General features: G+C 40.4%; 2 protein-coding genes across 3 annotated transcripts; one reads left to right on the top strand and one right to left on the bottom strand.

Annotated features, from left to right (window-relative positions):
- The first annotated feature begins 329 nt into the window (after positions 1–329).
- LOC147160366 (interferon regulatory factor 2-binding protein 1-like) lies at positions 330–3,814 on the top strand. Its single transcript, XM_086057863.1, has 2 exons — positions 330–2,348; positions 2,991–3,814. Exon 1 carries the CDS (start codon positions 572–574, stop codon positions 2,324–2,326), a length of 1,755 nt encoding a protein of 584 aa, XP_085913989.1. The 5' UTR covers positions 330–571; the 3' UTR covers positions 2,327–2,348; positions 2,991–3,814.
- A 2,538-nt stretch (positions 3,815–6,352) lies between these two features.
- Positions 6,353–17,363, bottom strand: micu2 (mitochondrial calcium uptake 2). Of its 2 annotated transcripts, none has more exons than XM_086058022.1 (12): positions 17,123–17,363; positions 16,412–16,541; positions 14,926–14,957; positions 14,749–14,824; positions 13,968–14,015; positions 13,804–13,886; positions 9,926–9,979; positions 9,727–9,824; positions 8,574–8,745; positions 8,401–8,509; positions 8,158–8,315; positions 6,353–7,202 (listed from the first exon to the last, which is right to left on the bottom strand). In XM_086058022.1, exons 1-12 carry the CDS (start codon positions 17,306–17,308, stop codon positions 7,101–7,103), a joined length of 1,248 nt encoding a protein of 415 aa, XP_085914148.1. In that variant the 5' UTR covers positions 17,309–17,363; the 3' UTR covers positions 6,353–7,100. The 2 variants fall into 2 exon arrangements, with proteins under 2 accessions (XP_085914148.1, XP_085914149.1); XM_086058023.1 differs by having other exon boundaries at positions 6,353–7,190.
- Positions 17,364–17,830: the final 467 nt, after the last annotated feature.

Below are 17,830 nucleotides of genomic sequence, written 5' to 3'. Positions count from 1 at the left end.
TGAACGCCCCCTCGCGTTGTATTTTCCACTGGACAGCTAGAAATTTATTTTGATTTCCGAGTTGAGATAACCTTCCAAGTTTCAACATGGCGGAGGACAATGGCAATAAATATTAAGGCCGTTGTCCGCTAGCCGGGTGTTTTTAGAATCTACACAATAACGTCGCATAAACAATTCAATGTCCTGTCTTTTACAACTCATATTTGCCGTAATCGTTCGGTTTTACGACATCACAACAAAAGCACATGAACAGAACTCAGGTGTTTCTTAGAGTTCATAAGACTACAACTCCCATGATGCCTCGGGCCGTAAAGTACGTAGGTGTTTCCGGTGTCCTGTAAGATTTTACTTCCCTCTGCTCTGATCGACGCGAACAAACCAAGAAAGAAGACGTTGCAAACTACTAAATGTTATAAAATACAGTCCTTTATTTAGCTTCGCTTCGTTGGATGAACATTTAAAAGTGTGCAGTATGTGGTGAGCTGAGACTGAAGAAGGAAGAACCGCCGAGAACGTTGATCGCAAGGTTTAGGCCTAGCAAAGAAAGTTTGGTCGAGGGCCTGTAAACAACATGTCCTCCACATCGCAGCCCTCCTCGAGACGGCAATGGTGCTACCTCTGCGATCTACCCAAGATGCCTTGGGCCATGTTGTGGGAGTTTAGCGAAGCCGTATGCCGGGGATGCGTCAACTACGACGGCGCGGACAGAATCGAACTCCTCATTGAAACCGCCAGACAACTAAAGAGCACGCATGGAGTTTTGGAGGGCAGATCTCCTGGCGCACAGCAGGGCAAACCCAGCTCGACCGGGTCCGTGGAAGCCGGACGGCCGCACGGAGAACGTCTCGACAGGGGGAGGGGTGAGTACGGAGTATCATCTCGCCTGCCCAATGGTCTACACAGAGCTGAGGATGTCGCGTTATCAGAAAGCCGACAGAGCCCGAACACTCGCAGGGCGATGGCCGGAGCCGTTCCGAGTCTCCACGGTCCGATATCCCATGCGTTGATTGCTCAGGGCTTAGTCGCATCGCCACATGGGCTCCTCGCGCCAATATCAGGCTCGAGACTGGGGGCCACTCCCATTGCGGTGTCAGCTGGCCCCATCATGAGCGATGCTGCCAGAAGACAAGCTGTGGCGCTGGGTGTGGGAGCGAGCACGTCTGCTCTGATGGGCATTGATGCAGTGGTGTGGCGAAACAGCGAAGTCATGGCTGAGCTCAACGAGGTGGCACGCAGCAAGGTGGAAGGCTGGCCCAACAGACCAAAAGTTGTCAGGGATGTTCTCCTGACTCTAAGCACCTCTGTCCCCTTTACTGTGCGCTTCAGGAAAGACCACAATCTGATGGGGCGGGTTCTGGCTTTTGACGCCAGCGCCACTCCGGAGTTCGAGCTCAAGGTGTTTGTCGAGTACCCCATCGGCTCTGGGATGATTTTTTCGGGAGTTCCGGACCTGGTCAGGCAGATGTTCCGCGACTCGGCCAAGGATGCCGGCAAAGCGGTGAACTCTGGGTTACGCTACGTGGAATACGAGAAGAGACAAGGGAGCGGAGACTGGCGGGGTCTGTCTGAGCTTTTAAATGACGGCGTGCGCATGTTTAAGGAGCCACCCATCCCTGAGGTTCTTCCGCAACCCGATGCCGGCTTACCCATGACGGCAGCCGCACGTTCGGTCCCAGCCAAGGGCGTGGCTCGGCGCCGCAAGGCCTCACCGGGCTCAGAGAACGGCGAGAGCGAAGGCAGACCCGATTACCCGTCCAGAGAGGTGTGGTCCAGAGGCGCTTACCCGGGTATGGAGCCTCTTCCGGGAATGGACGGCCCCCCTCGTTTACATAGCCAGCCCTCCCCCATGTCTGCGCTCATGGGGGTAGCCGACAGCCTGAGCTCCGGCCAGGTGGCCAGAGACAGCCCCGGAATTTCCTCGACCCACTCTTCCGCGGTTGGACGCACCTCCACCAGCAGCCCCTCTGCAGCCACCGCCTCCACCTCCGTCTCTCAGGCGTCCGTGGGCCTGAGCAGCAGCACGGGCGGCGGGGAGTCGACCAGCGGCGGGGGTCAGGGCGCCCTGCTCTGCTGCACCCTCTGTCGAGAGCGCCTTGAGGACACCCACTTTGTCCAGTGTCCCTCTGTCCCACACCACAAGTTCTGCTTTCCCTGCACCAGAGGCTTCATCCGCAGCCAGGGCCAAGGAGGAGAGGTGTACTGCCCGAGCGGAGAGCGCTGTCCCCTGGCCGGATCCACCGTGCCCTGGGCCTTCATGCAGGGTGAGATCTCCACCATTCTGGCTGGGGACGGAGACGTTACAGTAAAGAAGGAGAATGACCCTTGACATTGCCGTCCTCTGAGCAATGGTATGACCACATAACTTCTCTTTTTAACATGCTGTAAATGTGATTTGAGAAACGTAGAGATATGGAAATGTATACATACAGTGTCTTGTGAAAGTATTAGCCCCCCCCGACATTTTTTTTTACCTTTAACCACATTTCAGGCTTAACTCGTTCAAACCCAAATACGTTTAAATACGTTTTTTTTAATGTTTTGTTCTTCACTCCCAAAAACGATATACGTTTTGTTGTTTTTTTATGCTAGAGCATACAAAAGGCTTTGATACAGCTTGACACGAAGAGGCCGCTTAAAGCAATGGTAGTTATTACAAAAAACGGTCAGCAGGTGGCGGCAGAGTATAAGAGATAAGCCAGGGCCATGTTGCAACAAGCTCTTTTTGTCCGTTTTCAACATGTTTGTGTATAATGAGGAAACTTAGCTATATTCTAATGCTAAATGTTGCAAACGAAAACAGATACAAATATAATTTTTTTCCTGATGATTCTATGTTTTTATAGCAATATAACACAATATTCTGTGGACCTTGCAAAATCAGTCAAAATCCTGTAAAACAGCCAGGAGCGAAGGGGGTTGCTTCAGTGAAAATGGCTGGGAGTGAATGAGTTATCCCTTCTTACCATTCTTTTCCTGCTTTATTTCCCCAGTGGCTGTTGATGACTATTCCAAAGCACTTCCCTACCACATCAAGCAGAGTCTGCCCTCTCTGCAGTTCATCATGTGCCTCTCTGGACTGAAGAGCTCCCACGATGAGACTGTTGGCGCAAGACTGGCGCTTTTTATCAGGCTATTTTCAAAGTTCAAAGCACACCCTTTTTAACAAATACAACATCAATGATTTTTTTCCCTTCATTTGCATATGATGTTGGCAAATACAGATGGATCACCTTGATACTCATTGTTTGACCGATTTATGCTCCACAAACAAAAAATGAATGTCAAAAATGTTCGCAAAAGAACAATGTTTATTTTTAAAGCCAAGGATTGAGTTAATGTAATCTCACTATTGTCTCATGTAGGTCTGTCAGATATGTGAATTTCCTTTCAATATGGCTGTAATTTCTATTTTTGATACAATTCAGATTTCATTCATTCATTTTAGTTTTGTTTATAGTAAAAAAAAAAAAAGACCAAAGATGGCATCATACTCAAGTGTCATTTTAATTTTATTTGATTGGTGTAAGTTGTATGTACTGATAACCAAGCCACTACTTGTTTACTTTTTCACAGACGTAAGCTTTATTTACTTTTTGAAAAAATGTACAAGGTAAGATAACTAGCACCACAATTTCAATGGTTAACAACATATTTGTGATCTCAAATGATCAATTCTCCAGTAAATTGCAAAGTACAGTAGTTGAATTGCTGCCTGTCTTTTACTGTTTTTCTGTCTCAAAAGTGCAACAGATGCTCAGATAAAAGCTTTTGTTATATATACAAACTTTATTCAATAAATACCAAACAAAACCAACACCATTGTATACTCATTTGCCAAAATTATATAGTGTGGTGAGAAAGTATTTGCCTTCTTTGTGATTTCTGTTTTTATAATGCAAATTTATCACACTGGATTGTGTTGATGATTTACATCAGTGATGTCCAAACTACGGCCCATTTTTAGCGGTCCGCCCACCGTTTTTAGCGGTATGTGGCATATACTAAAAATAACATTTGACTAGCCCATGTTAGATAAACATATTTTCATATTTTTCCTATGGCTCTATTTGTGTTTCATTTGAATCATTTTTGTTTACCAGTCACAAACTATTGACCTATATTTGGCGTTTGTTTGTTTAATGTAAATTTATTAAGAATTATGAAGTATTTGTGCTCCATTAGTTCGTACTGCTTGTAGGCTGTCGTAAACGGAGAGCTGCCGTAAAGTGTGGTGTTGACGTAAAGATAAAAAGAAAAGCAAGTAGGGCAACTTTTTCTAACCGTTCTGGCCGTATATTTGGTTTATCGCTTTTGTAACCACCATTTTTTTTTGTGAATGAAAGGACTCAAGCACAATTAAAGTGAACGTTTTTTTTGTTCATCCGCAATGGCATTGTGCATTTGTTGTCGTTGCTGAAGTGAGAAGATCAACTACGGTTGCTACGCGTCGGAAACCTTCATGCCCTGCTTACGTAGCAACAAAAGAAAAGTGCCACCACAGCCCGCAATGCTGTTTTAAAATGAGTGTGTCAAAAAAGTATACATGAATTTGTAGCTAAAATAATAGTAGAATTTCTCTGGCGAATAAACATTTTCAGAAATTAAAATTGTTTCATCCACTTTTTTCTTAGTGTCAAGTACCAAACGTGTGTGTGTGTGTGTGTGTTAAATACGTTTTTAAAAAATTCCACCTGGCCCTTCTATTTTTCCTTGGAGGTTTGGACATCGCTGAATTACATCATTATGCCTATTTTAATCTAACAAACAGCCCGATAAATATAAAATGCAGTTTCAAAATTCACATTTTTATTCAAGGGGAAAAAAACTGGCAATAATGTCTGTCTCTATGTAAAAAAGTAATTAAACTTAACTCATTGTGCCACCCTTGGCAGCAATAAATAAAATGACTTTGCAAATAAAGTGAGTTTACAAAATAATTATATATATATATATATATATATACATACACCACACTGCAAACTAGAACTGCAATAAGTGTTAAATGAATTGCTCTCTAGTAACATCAATCAAAACTGATTTTCATACTTGCAAAATTTGATCTAATCAGCAAGTAGCTGGTCAATAATAAAGAAGTGAAATGACGTTTATTGGCTATACAGAGTGCAATAATTAAACTAAAGTAGGCAGGTGCGTTCTATTTACGCACTATATATATTCCTCACTGGAAGCTGACAGCTGAAATGTTTGAGCTAGCTTTTTGTATCCTAGCCTCAAATCCATGATGTTGAACAATCTTTGTTTTCAGGCCATTTGAGAGTTGTTTTGAGGCACCCATGTTGCCACTTGGAGAAGATGCAAAGTAGAGAAAAAATTGCAATTGGCTAAATACTTTTTCTCATGATTAGCGTCACTTGTAGGTCAAAGGTCATTAGTCAGGTTTCCATCCTGTTTCTAAAATTCTTTAAGCGAATTTACTGAAAATGTCCTTATACCCTTTTCCATGTGTCCTTCTTTTGCGAGAGGGGATTCCGCCGCTGTAGGTGGAGGTACCACAGAGTTGTGATCCACCAGTAATTTAAAAGAAGACGAAAAACAGGAAGCGACTGCGACGTGCGTTGACGTCGTATGAGTTTGCTTTTGTAATTCTTGATTAACCGTAGCGTTTCTTTGCTGTTTTCTAGCAGAAAATGCATTCATATTAACTTCTGTAATTAATTCCAAAAATATTTCTGTTTCGTCGTCCCTCCAAACTTACCTTACTTAATCGTCCGACTTTGTTTTGGTACTACAAACAAACGTACGTGTGACGTAATATCTGGTCAAAACGTGCGACGTGTATCTGGTTTTGTCAGCGTTTATTTGCAAAATCTGTTTCCATAGCCAAAATTCGCATTTTCCTTTGTTCGATACGCTTCAAAATCCACCCCCTCCAAGCGTAAAAACTTCTTCTTTTTTTGCGAATTTTGGGCCCTTTTTCGAATTCTAGCGTTTCCATTCAGTTTTATTTTCGCATTTCTGGACAATTCGAATAAAAATGGGTGGATGGAAACCCCACTATTGAGCGTACTAAACACATTTTGCAGTCCAATATTTAATGCAAAATGTATTCAAATCAATAAAGCAATGGGTGCCCAAATGTATGCACCTGCCTACTTTTGTTCAAATAATTTACAAGTAAACACAATCAACTTGATTTCACAAATATCACTGTATTTATCTGCTATTTAAGTGAAATTGCTGACCCAGACAACAAATGATTTGTAAAGGAAAATCTTGAAAATGGTCAGGGGTGCCCTGAAACGCGATTGTTGCAGCCTCATTGTAAAGAGTATCCAAGGGTTCAAGTAACTGAGTATTCCAGAGCAGCACACAAAAAATAAACACAACCTAATATCAGAACATTACATTTTTATTAAAAATATCCTTTCTTACTTTTGTAACCCTTTCACAGTGACATCTAAGTAGTCTTCCAGCCTCGCTGTCCTGCACGTAAGAGCCTGATACTATATAGAGGGTTACACCCCTTTTGTGTGAAAGTGCTCTACTTGCAGGGCTGGACTGGCCATCTGGCATTCAGGGCAGATGCCCGGTGGGCCGGCCTCTTTTGGGGCCGGTGCAGTACTTTTTAAATTATTTTTGCTACTTTTGACCCCAGGAGACTGGCCCACAATTTAGAGGGACTAGTCTGGTAATCCAGTTCAAATATAGATAGCAATGTGAATCATCATCAGTAAACATCAGTGGCAGAACTACATGTTAGGCAGGAGTCAGGCTGCCAGACTGGGCTTGATGCGCCTAAATCAAAATGCCAGGGCCAATTTTTTTGTGCCAGTCCAGCCCTGTCAACTTGTCACTGAGGTGCAGACGTCCTCGAAGTGGGATTTTTCTTCTCAAAACCCAACCACGCCCATCTTTTCTTGTACTATTACAATTCTCATAACATTAAGACTTTTCTTGAAATACAGTAGTCTGCAATTTTATTCTCACTTTTTTCTTTTATTACAAAGATACAATTTCACTCTTGACATTTAACAACAGTGTGTGGTACAGTTTGTTTTCTTGAGCGTGCATTATTGATAATGCAAGCACTAGGGTGGAGCAGTGGTGGGTCTCAGATGTGTCCCGGGTGGAGCAGACACTCAGATGGGACATCTGCCGTCTCCCAGCGCTTCCTGAGCTCCCTTCAGTGTCTCCCGCTTCACACATTTCCAGTAGCCAGAGAAGCCATTCTGTGGATGCACCTGTATATGTTTATCACATAAAATAAAGCCAGAATTCTTGGAAAATGCGACATTGACTAGCAAAGAAAATCAGCTGCGACGAGGCCATATTTGTCATTCCCAATGTAGTCTTAGGGATGTCAAATTTAGTGCATTCATTTTGAGTTAATTTCAAGTTCCTTTAACGCCACTAATTTTTGTAACGGGTGATTAATAACCGCCCCTTACTTGAAAACCCTGTACTAATATGTTAAATAAAGATGTTATAAATAAAGATGTTATAAATAAAGATGATAAATAAAATAAAGATATAAATAAAGATGATAAATAAAATAAAGATAAATAATAATAAATAAAGAATAAAAATAAATTTGAATAAAAATAAAACAAGTAATAAAAATAAATAAGGATAAACATGATGATAAAGATGTTAAAGATTCACCAGTTACTTCATGTTAAAGATTAGATAGCTCTTCATATGAAAAGAAAAGTGCACCAACGTCTTACAAATGCAATTATGCCATCTAGTGTCAGAAAATGACCTCAACACAAACCAGTATTACACATATGTTTTACTGTACAGCACATTTTTTATATTTACTCAATTTTATGAAATATGAAATTACTGTATCAATGACTAACAGATGCAGCCATATTTCTAATTAATATTATTATTTTATTATTATTTATACATATTTTTAATCCCCTCCCCCCAACACTTTTATGTTAACAGGAGTATGAATACTTAAAAAACATTTTATTGTTCATTTAGAACAGATATATTATGAGTCAACTATTGAAGTCATGCGATTAATTATGGTTAAAACATTTTAATCACCTCACACCCCATACTTCAGACACATACTCAACAAATAACTAATTAATTGTGTATTGAATGGTACCAATCTTCCTACTGACATTCAGCTAAAAAAAAAAACCTGGCAGGGAGTACATATAACCAGTGATAGATACCCACTTTGAGGCCCCGTAGCACTCTGTCCTTCATCACTCCAATGAACTCTTTGTGGCTCAGGCAGTTGTCCCCATCCATGTCAAAGAGCTTAAACACGGTGTCCAACACGCTCTCGGACAGGTCGTGGCCTGTGGCTATCCTCACTGCCCGCTTGAACTGGGCTGTTTTCATCAAATTAAAAAAATTATTGTTTAATAAGACGGCGTCCTCCCTTGCTGTGTGTTCTAGCTCGTTAAGAGGTCTTACCCATTCCCACGGGACGGTTGGCTTCACTGATCATTTTCATTGAAAAAGCGAAATCCTCCAAATTGTTTGTAAACAGGCAGAAGGCTTTGAACTCCTCAAATGTGATGCTCTGTGGGGGCAATACAAAATTTTTATTTTGCACTTTGGCAATAAATACGAAAAGCCAAGGATACCTGGCCAGCAGGGATCCTCTTCCTCATGTTTTCCCAGTAAACCTCATTATCTTCCTCGTTCGTGTAATGGAGCAGCCACTCGGCAAAGTCCTCCCGTCTCATGGTGTCCATTCCTTTGGAAAACTGCAGGAACTCCATCTCCTGGACCTCAGCCTGTAGGTCCTCCATAAACCTGAGAGACGGACAGTTGACCAAAAGCAACCTTAAGAATGACAATTAACTCATTCACTTGCAGCCATTTTCAATGAAGCAACCCCCTTCGCTCCCAGCTGGTTTACTGGATTTTGACTGATTTCGCAAGGCCCACAGAATATTCTGTTCTATTGCTATGATAACATGGGCCCTTCCAAAAGAAAGATTAGAGTCTCTTCTTTCATCAGGAAAAAAAGTATATTTTTATCATTTTCCGTTCTGCAACAATTAGCATTAGAATATAGCTAAGTTTCACTATCATACACAAACCTGTTGAAAAAAAGAGCCTGTTGCAACAAGGCCCTGGTTGATCTCATACTCAGCTGCTGCCCGTTTTAGTAGTAAACTACCATTGTTTTAAGCCAGTGGTTCTCAAATGGGGAAACATGTACCCCTAGGGGTACATGAAGGCACTCGAGGGGTATGTGAGATTTTAAAATAAATTTAAAAAGTAGCATCTATGCAAAAATCTTTTGAAAACAATTATTAAATGATGCAAATGAAAAAAAAATGCAGAACATTTTAAACTCTTGAAATGAACGTTAGATTCAGTAGGCTATTCAGTTGTCCTGAAAAAAAAAAAAGAGTCTCCCCAAAACAGAATAGTTCGATCCAACCTGTCATATGTCACCAAAAATTCTTTGCACTGGTTGGAGGGGTATTTGGCTGAAAAAAATATTTCATGAGGGGTACATCACTGAAAAAAGGTTGAGAACCACTGCTTTAAGCGACCTCTTCATATCAGAAGCTGTATCAAAGCCTTCTGTATACTCTAGCATAAACCAACACAAAAAAACATATAAATAAGTTTTGGGGAGTGAAAGGCAAAGTATTTAAAAACGTATTAATAAGTTTGGGTTTCAATGAGTTAAGCAATTTTTGGTCCAATATCACACTGTAATGTTTTTAAGAAAAAGTGACAACGTGTGTCAAGGGAACTGATGACTGAGTGGCTCATTACTTGCGGAACTCTTGATACTGCAACTTGTTTTGTCCATCCTTTCCAAAGAAATACACCTGCAATGTCGTGTTCACGTGGTCGCCATCCTCAACTGATCTCTGCAAGAGTCCAACAGTGTCAAACATCAACAAGTTTGGAAAAAAAAGTCAAGCTGAGGTTTATTGATAGAATGTTGACGACACAGTGTTAATTTCTTTACCTCAGTGTTGTCCTTTGGAATTCTCATTTTACTTTTTCCAATTATTTTCTTAAGCTGAAAAACAAAAACAAAGATATAAAGAAATGATGAATAACTAACAACAAAGCATTACACTCTTTATCCAAGTCATACTGGTTGCTGAAGAAAAAAGAAAACATGCACTTCTCATACTGGAAGCAGTCTTGCTAAAATAGAACATACAAGCCTGAAGCTCACTTACACACACTGTCCCATTCTGTCATTCATGTGCTTGGTCAGAACATTGGAATGAACTAAAGAAGTGCTGAGTCGGGCTACTGAGATGCAAACAAGATGGATGAAAATCAGCCTGGAACAGTTTTGGGCCTCCTCACCTTCCAACTGTGGCAGCACCATGGCGGACCATCATGCAGCATTAAAAATGCAAACACCATGACATTTGAAAACAAAAATAATTCCTCCGATTGTCCATTTGTTAGGACAGAATTAAATACGATGGCGTATTAGGGCCACGTATAAGTATATATATTTTTTAGAGCTGGGGGGAATATTCCCAGAAAAAAACATGTAAATTTACCACTTTAAAAAGTCAGAAACTTACATGTAGCGTACTACTCAGACGTTTGTACCAATACTTTTCGATTTTCAAATAAGGAGATAGTAATGGCTTTAATCATAGCATGATAAGCTTTCGCACTTTGAAGCGTTGGGTACTGCCAGCGACAAAGACGCCTCGCTTTGCGAAGGTCCACACACCCTGAGTATCAAACATGTAAGTTACCTTGTTAAAAATTTTTTTTACAAGTAGCTAAGTTGATGTGTCGAATCTGCTGCTCTCCGTCATTCACTCGCATTTACCTTAAGTATGCTAGCTTCTGATTGGTTAGTGTTTAGTCAGCTTATAGCGGTCAGGAAGTGTTGTCGCTCTAGCTAGGGGTGTTCTATATCATAACTTCTACAATATTACCGGTGTATTTTTTGAAATATAGCGAAATTGACGTGACGACTTAATGCGTAACATCATACATCTGTGTCTATTTGGACGTAAATGCGTCGCTCGCTGCTGCATAAAAACAATGTCGGATCGTGTGAGGCTGTGAGCTGCAGCCAGTTGTCGGCAAAGTGGGAGCGAGCTATTGCCGAATAAGTTAAAGAGGATGCACAGGCTAAAGATTGGAAACAGCTCGTGTTGTTTGGCGTGATCAAAATCATTACTGGAGCCCTCTTGATTAGACGCACTCCTTATGAAAAATAACAGACGGTGGTTGGATAACACTGAAGCGGTCGTGTATTGTTTGGCCAAGATAAACAATCTGTGGTGGTCATTTTATTTTAACTCTCCTCATATTGACGTGACTTTGTTATGCTAACCGGCTGCTAAGCTAACATGCTCTCGACGAGATGGCGTGCGCTTTGCTGTTGCGCAGCGGCGAACCGCTCCAGTAAGAGTTGGAGATCACAGCTTGACGAAGCCAACAGCACCACATCATCTGCAAAAAGCAGTGATGCAATGCTGAGGCAACCAAACTGGACCCCCTCAACTCCACTGCTGTGCCTAGAAATTCTGTCCATAAAAGTTATGAACAGAATCAATGATAAAGGGCAGCCCTGGTGGAGTCGAACCCTCACTGGAAACAAATCCAACTTACTGCTGGCAATGCGGACCAAACTCTGACAACGGTCGTACAGGGACCGAGCAGCCCATATCAAGGGGCTCAGTACCCCGTACTCCCAAAGCACCCCCCACAGGGCTCCCCGAGGGACACGGTCGAATGCCTTCTCCAAATCTACATAATACATGTAAACTGGTTGGGCAAACTCCCATGCACCCTCGAGGACCCTGCCGAGGATGTAGAGCTTGTCCACTATTCCACGGCCGGGACGAAAACCACACTGTTCTTTCTGAATCCGAGATTCAACTTCCCGACTGACCCTTCTCTCCAGCACCCCTAAATAGACCTTACCAGGGAGGCTGAGGAGTGTGATCCCTCTATAGTTGGAACGAGGGGTGTTAGAAAAAAATTAATTTGGTGATATTACAGCACGCAATTCTCGAATCGATTTTTAAACATCAATTTTCATGGAAATATTCAACAAAACGTCTTGCTTAGGGTTAGGATTCACACATTAGGCATGGAAGAATGTTATATTAATGGAACATTAAGCCTTAATATTTTATTTCAGTGCTGTTCAAACATGAAACCGGCAACCTGTTTGTTAAAGACAGTGGCTCAGTTATAAGCCTGAATTTTCAGATAAATAAATAAATGTTCATACAAATCTTACATGTACAAGTTTACTGATTTGTATTTTCAAAATTTTAGTTTAAAAAAAAATCGCAATAATGAATTTATAGATTCGTATCGGGATTAATCGGTATCGAATCGAATCGTGACCTATGAATCGTGATATGAATCAAATCGCCAGGTACTAGGCAATTCACACCCCTAGTTGGAACACACCCTCCGGTCCCCCTTCTTAAAAAGGGGGACCACCACCCCCTATAGGCCAAAAAGGCCCGATAGGTCTCTTTCTTCAGCTTGACGGCATGCCTTATCGCTGGTCAAGAGGCACTTCCGCCGATGTCCACACGATGTTGTAGAAGCCCCACAACATCCAGAGCCTTTAGGAACTCTGGGTGGATGTCATCCACCCCCGGGGCCCTGCCACAGAGGAGCTTTTCAACCACCTCAGTGACTTCGACCCCAGAGGTAAAAGAGCCCACCTCAGAGTCTCCAGACTCTGCTTCCTCAAAGGAAGACGTGTCGGTGGAATTGATGAGGACTTCGATGTATTCTCCTCACCGACTCACGATGTCCCGAGTCGCGGTCAGCAGCACCCTATCTCCACTATACACAATGTTAATGGTGCACTGATTTCCCCTCCTGAGACGCCAGATGGTCGACCAGAATTTCCCCGAAGCTGCCCAGAAGTCGTTTCCCATGGTCTCACAGAACACCTGCCATGTCCGAGTTTTTGCCTGAGCGACGGCCGAAGCCGCGTTCCGCTTGGCCAGCCGGTACCTGTCAGCTGCCCTATAGGCCAAAAAAGCCCGATAGGTCTCTTTCTTCAGCTTGACGGCATGCCTTATCGCTGGTCAAAAATCTATTGTTCAGTAATTATTACCAATATCGTCAAAAATATTGTCACCGCAAATTTCTTTGAAATATCGTGATATAATTTTTAGGCCATATCACCCACACCCAGCTCGAGCTGCAGTGTATGACGAGAAAATATTAAATTAAGAAGAAATCAGTCTCCATCCTACTTTTTCATTTTATAAACAGTGTCCCATTAACCACCCACGAATCCTCACCGTAGATGATAGCTACGCTACATGTATTTCTCTTAAGTTTCTGAGTTTTTTTGTGGCAAATTTTCCACTTTATAAAGTCACAAATTCATTAGTTTTTCCCCGCCAATTTGCCACTTTATAAAGTCGCAAATTTACAAGTTTTTTTCTCGCCAATTTGCCACTTTATTAAGTCGCAAATGTATGAGTTTTTTTCTCGCTAATTTGGTACTTTATAAAGTCTCAAATTTGCGACTCTATAAAGTGGCAAATTTGCGAGTTTTTCTCTCGCAAATTTGCCACTTTATAAAGTCGCAAATTCATGAGTTTTTTTCTTGCTAATTTGATACTTTACAAAGTCACAAATTCATGAGTTTTTTCTCACTAATTTGGTACTTTATAGTCGCAAATTTGCCACTTCATAAAGTCACAAATTTACGAGTTTTTTCCTCACAAAGTGGCAAATTTGTGAATTTTTTTCTCAGAATATTGTCCGCACCCTCTAAAAAATATATATTTATACATGGCCCTAATACACTGTCATAATTAAAATACTAAATGGTGAAATAAAAACATGTGATGTAGTACGATTGTAATTTTGGTTTACCTTCATGAATTCCTTTTTGTCCACATGCTCGTTACCATCCACATCAAGCATTTTGAAGGCGATATGAAATCCTGTTCGTGGCTCTGCAATAACAAGCAGCAACCAATAGCAATGTTGATTCATGAGAAAACCAGAGTTCATGCAGTGTTTGGAAGGTGACTTACTTGTCAGAATAGTCAGCAAGAACAGGTATTCTGTGTAGGATATCAACCCTGCATAGCAACATTGGGTCACAATTATACATTTAAAAGACAATCAAATAGTATAACTTAGTTTAAACTATGATTTAGGGATGTTCGATACAACTTTTTTTCCAGACCAATCCCAGTACATGTTTTAACTCATGAGTGTAGTCACGGATATGGACACCGCTAATACTTTTGATACATAATATTAACACGTAACCAAAAAAAAAGACAGATCATTTTATAGAAAAACATATAGATATTCCAATTTTGGATTTTCCCTTAAAATTGCATGAAATTATGGCATTTTGCAACTCTTCTAATTTGTAGTTCACGAAAGAAAAATGTCCACAAGTTGAAAATAAGCTTTGCAATGAAACGTCACCCATTTCTGGGCTCTACACTAACTTTTGCATTGGTAGCACAAGTGAAAGCCCGTTTACCAATTTGAAATTAAACAAGGTCTCTAAATGATTAATCAAGATCAAAATAACTACTAATGAATTTTATTAGTTGTTGTCAATTAATCATTGCACCTCTGAAATCAATTTAAAAAACATAAGTAGAAACCCCTATAAAATACAAACTAACTAACAAATTAAAAAACAAACGGCACACTTAAAGGTTTTATAATGGCAAGACAGGACCCATCAATGGAAACAATGGTTTGTAGACTGTATTCAACCTTTGTGCATGTATGCAACCATTTGGATTGCAAACAGAATTATCCACTCATCCAAGAACCCTTTCACTTACTTACCATTGTCTCCCCAAAGTCTGAACAAAGTATTTCCAGGTCGTGCTTTTGAAGCAGCCGCCATCATCTGTTCCACATCCTACAGAGATGTAAGAGTAGATGCATATCAGTACTATTATCCCCAACATTTAATGAAACATCTAATTTACTTAGCTACCCAGTGCGGGGAACTACACTTACTTTTGTTGTTAGGCCTCTCTTCTGCAGCTTATCTACATGAGAGACCGTAAACATACAGTACATGGTTAAAAAAATTAATCAAATATAGTTTGATTTTATAAGGCTGAAAAAGCAGTAGACCGAAAAAAAATACTGCAAGGATAAAAAAAAAAAATTACAGCCACGGAATAACCCACGTCTGAGAAATCTTAATTCCGTTTCTCTTGTCAGGTATGTGTGGAATAAACTAGGGCCCGACCAATTAAACGGCGGCCAATTATTGGCCTTCAAACATTGGCCAAGACAATCGGCCAATTGGGCCAAATGGCGGATTATTTTCCCCTTAAAACGTTATCGTATAAAAACGAAGTTTCCAACGCTGTGAAAGTACCCTGAATGCACTATTTTGCTTGCGTCGCATTAGCAACTAGCAAGTGTGTAGCGCATGTTATTCAGTTGTCCCTAAGCGTCCTTTAAGCTGTTTAATGACACCTCAGTTGGAGTCAACTGTAAAACTAAACACACGACATTAAAAATAAAATCCACTGTATATTTAAATACAAAACATGCTTTGTTTTTAAAACATCACTAGCCTATCGCTAATGCTAAAAGCGAAGGGAGGATCCCATTCAAATGCTAACGGAAAGTTAGCATCAACTTCGGTAGTGTTTTTCCTTCAAATAATGAATATTCACACACAAATGCTGTGGGAAGACATACCCACAGGGGAGGTAACTACGCAATGGCACAAATTCTACCCAATGTGTGAAAAACGAGTTATTTTAACAGAATTCAAGTGCAACTTTCTTCTGTACTCACTTTAAGTGTGTACGCCATGGATGCACGGCACCACACTGCCCCCAAGAGGCCAAAACACACGGGAACATTCAGTACAGTATTTGTTCTGTTTTTTTCGTTGCTATTATTATAGTTAATTCTATTCCTATTTCATTTTCTTATTGTTTTATTTTGTCATTGTCCATTCAAGTTATATTTAAAGTTGATATTCCAAGGAATCAAAGACTTTCTTTTCTCAAAATTCAAGGATGCAAACATCCAACGATTTTTTGTTGTCTTAACACACATTTCCACATGTCATGGCACAAAATACAATCCCCGAGGTCTCAGGTTAGCCCAGTAAGTCCCAAGACTTGTGAAAATAACATAAGATAAAAAATATTTGAAAGAAAAGGTTCATGCTTTACAGCAGTTGTAAACAAGAATGGGTTTATTATTGACATATAAATATGTCATTCAAAGCAGAGAATCTTCATAGCAAAGGTTTGTGCGTAAGTGACACCCATTGAAAAGGAATTGGGGAGGGGGGTAATTTTATGCATTACATATATTTTTTAAACAATTGGCAGATTAATCGGTAATCAGTATTTTTTTCTGCCAAAAATCCCTATCGCATTGGCCTAAAAAAAAGCATATCAATCAGTCCCTAGAATAAACAGACTACTGTAGAATATGTTGCATGCTGCCATTAAACAAGCATGTCACTTACGATCCACATTCTCCAGCATCACAGAGAAGAGGAAGTCTCTTGGTGTCATGTAGGGCTCTTCTTCATAAACAACTGAGGCAAACTGGATGAAACGCCTCTTCCTGGCAGACATTTGGGGAGCTGCAGACACCTGAAGCCAGGACAAGAGGTGTAGGTATTATTTTAGCAAGAAAACCATTAGGACATTGCAGATAAGTGTGCATCCGTTGCTGAATGACAAAAAAAGTCTCTCAACGAGACACCTTCGGATCGCTTATTTTGAGTGATGACTATTTTCAGTGTTCACCATTTTTTATCTTACCAATATAAAAATATGTCATAGTTTTAATCATGACTTTGAAAAGTCTCGAAATTTCAAGTACATGCGGTCAACATTTCTCTAATTTATAGTTGACAAACCCACTTCAAAACCATTTAGGTGTGAGTAAGGGCATTTGTCAAATCCAAATGGCCTTATGTTATTGTACGGGTATATATTTTTTAGTTTCTGCCAAATTAGGAGTAAAATGGTCAACTTCGAGACACATGTTTTGGCCTTACGATTTGCCAGGTCCCTGTGATGTTACTCTGACCCGTCACGGCCATGATGGCGCCACATTAGGGGTAAGTTGCTACACTTTTTAAAAAACAAGCATATTCATAAATAACACAACAACTTGCGTCTTTCGATTGAAGGTAAAAGTTTACTCGTTTGGGTGCATACTTACTCACCTTCTTCTCTTCAGCATGAACGACGAAGAGAGGAAATTTTATTTTGTATTGGTAAGAATAACCTATAAATCCAGTTGCGACAATTGTGCCACAGACGACAGTTCGGCGCCATGTTAAATTTCTCAAAGAACGTGAGCCCCTGGACGCGTTCCTCAACAAGAAAGCAACTTTTCCAACGAAGGCCATCTTCTCTCAACAACACTAGCGCGGTGATCTTCCGTAGCTGAAGTTTAGGAGGTCCCGCCCACACGTGGCTCCAGTCCAAGTCACGTGACGCTTGCCCGGAAATTCAAATTTGCTATGCAAATACAGTATGATAACGAAGTAAGGGAAATGCATATAAAAATATTACACAACATATATCCTACAAATGTATATGTGTCAAGATTTGTTAATTTAGATGATAGATGTACATTTTGTAAAACTGCTTAAGAAAGTATTTTTATGATTGTCCTTTTAGTAACTGCATTCACTTAAAAAAAAGTCCTGTATTTCTGACTAATTTTTTGGGGGGAGCTTTGTTTTTTTGAGTATTTTTTTCCCCCTGTTCCCTGTTTTTTTGAATATTTTTTTTCTGTTTAAAACAAAATTATTTTCCTTTGTTTTTCTGAATATTTTTTTGACAGAAAAAAAAATCAGTAAAACAGAAAATAATTTTCAGAAAAACAGAAAATTAAAAAAAATACTCAAAAAAACAAAGCAACCCCA

The sequence above is a fragment of the Leptonotus elevatus genome, chromosome 16, assembly GCF_054856555.1.
Source record: "Leptonotus elevatus isolate MCC_2025b chromosome 16, RoL_Lele_1.0, whole genome shotgun sequence".
Lineage (NCBI taxonomy): Eukaryota > Metazoa > Chordata > Actinopteri > Syngnathiformes > Syngnathidae > Leptonotus > Leptonotus elevatus.
This window is presented reverse-complemented; position numbering and strand designations above follow the sequence as displayed.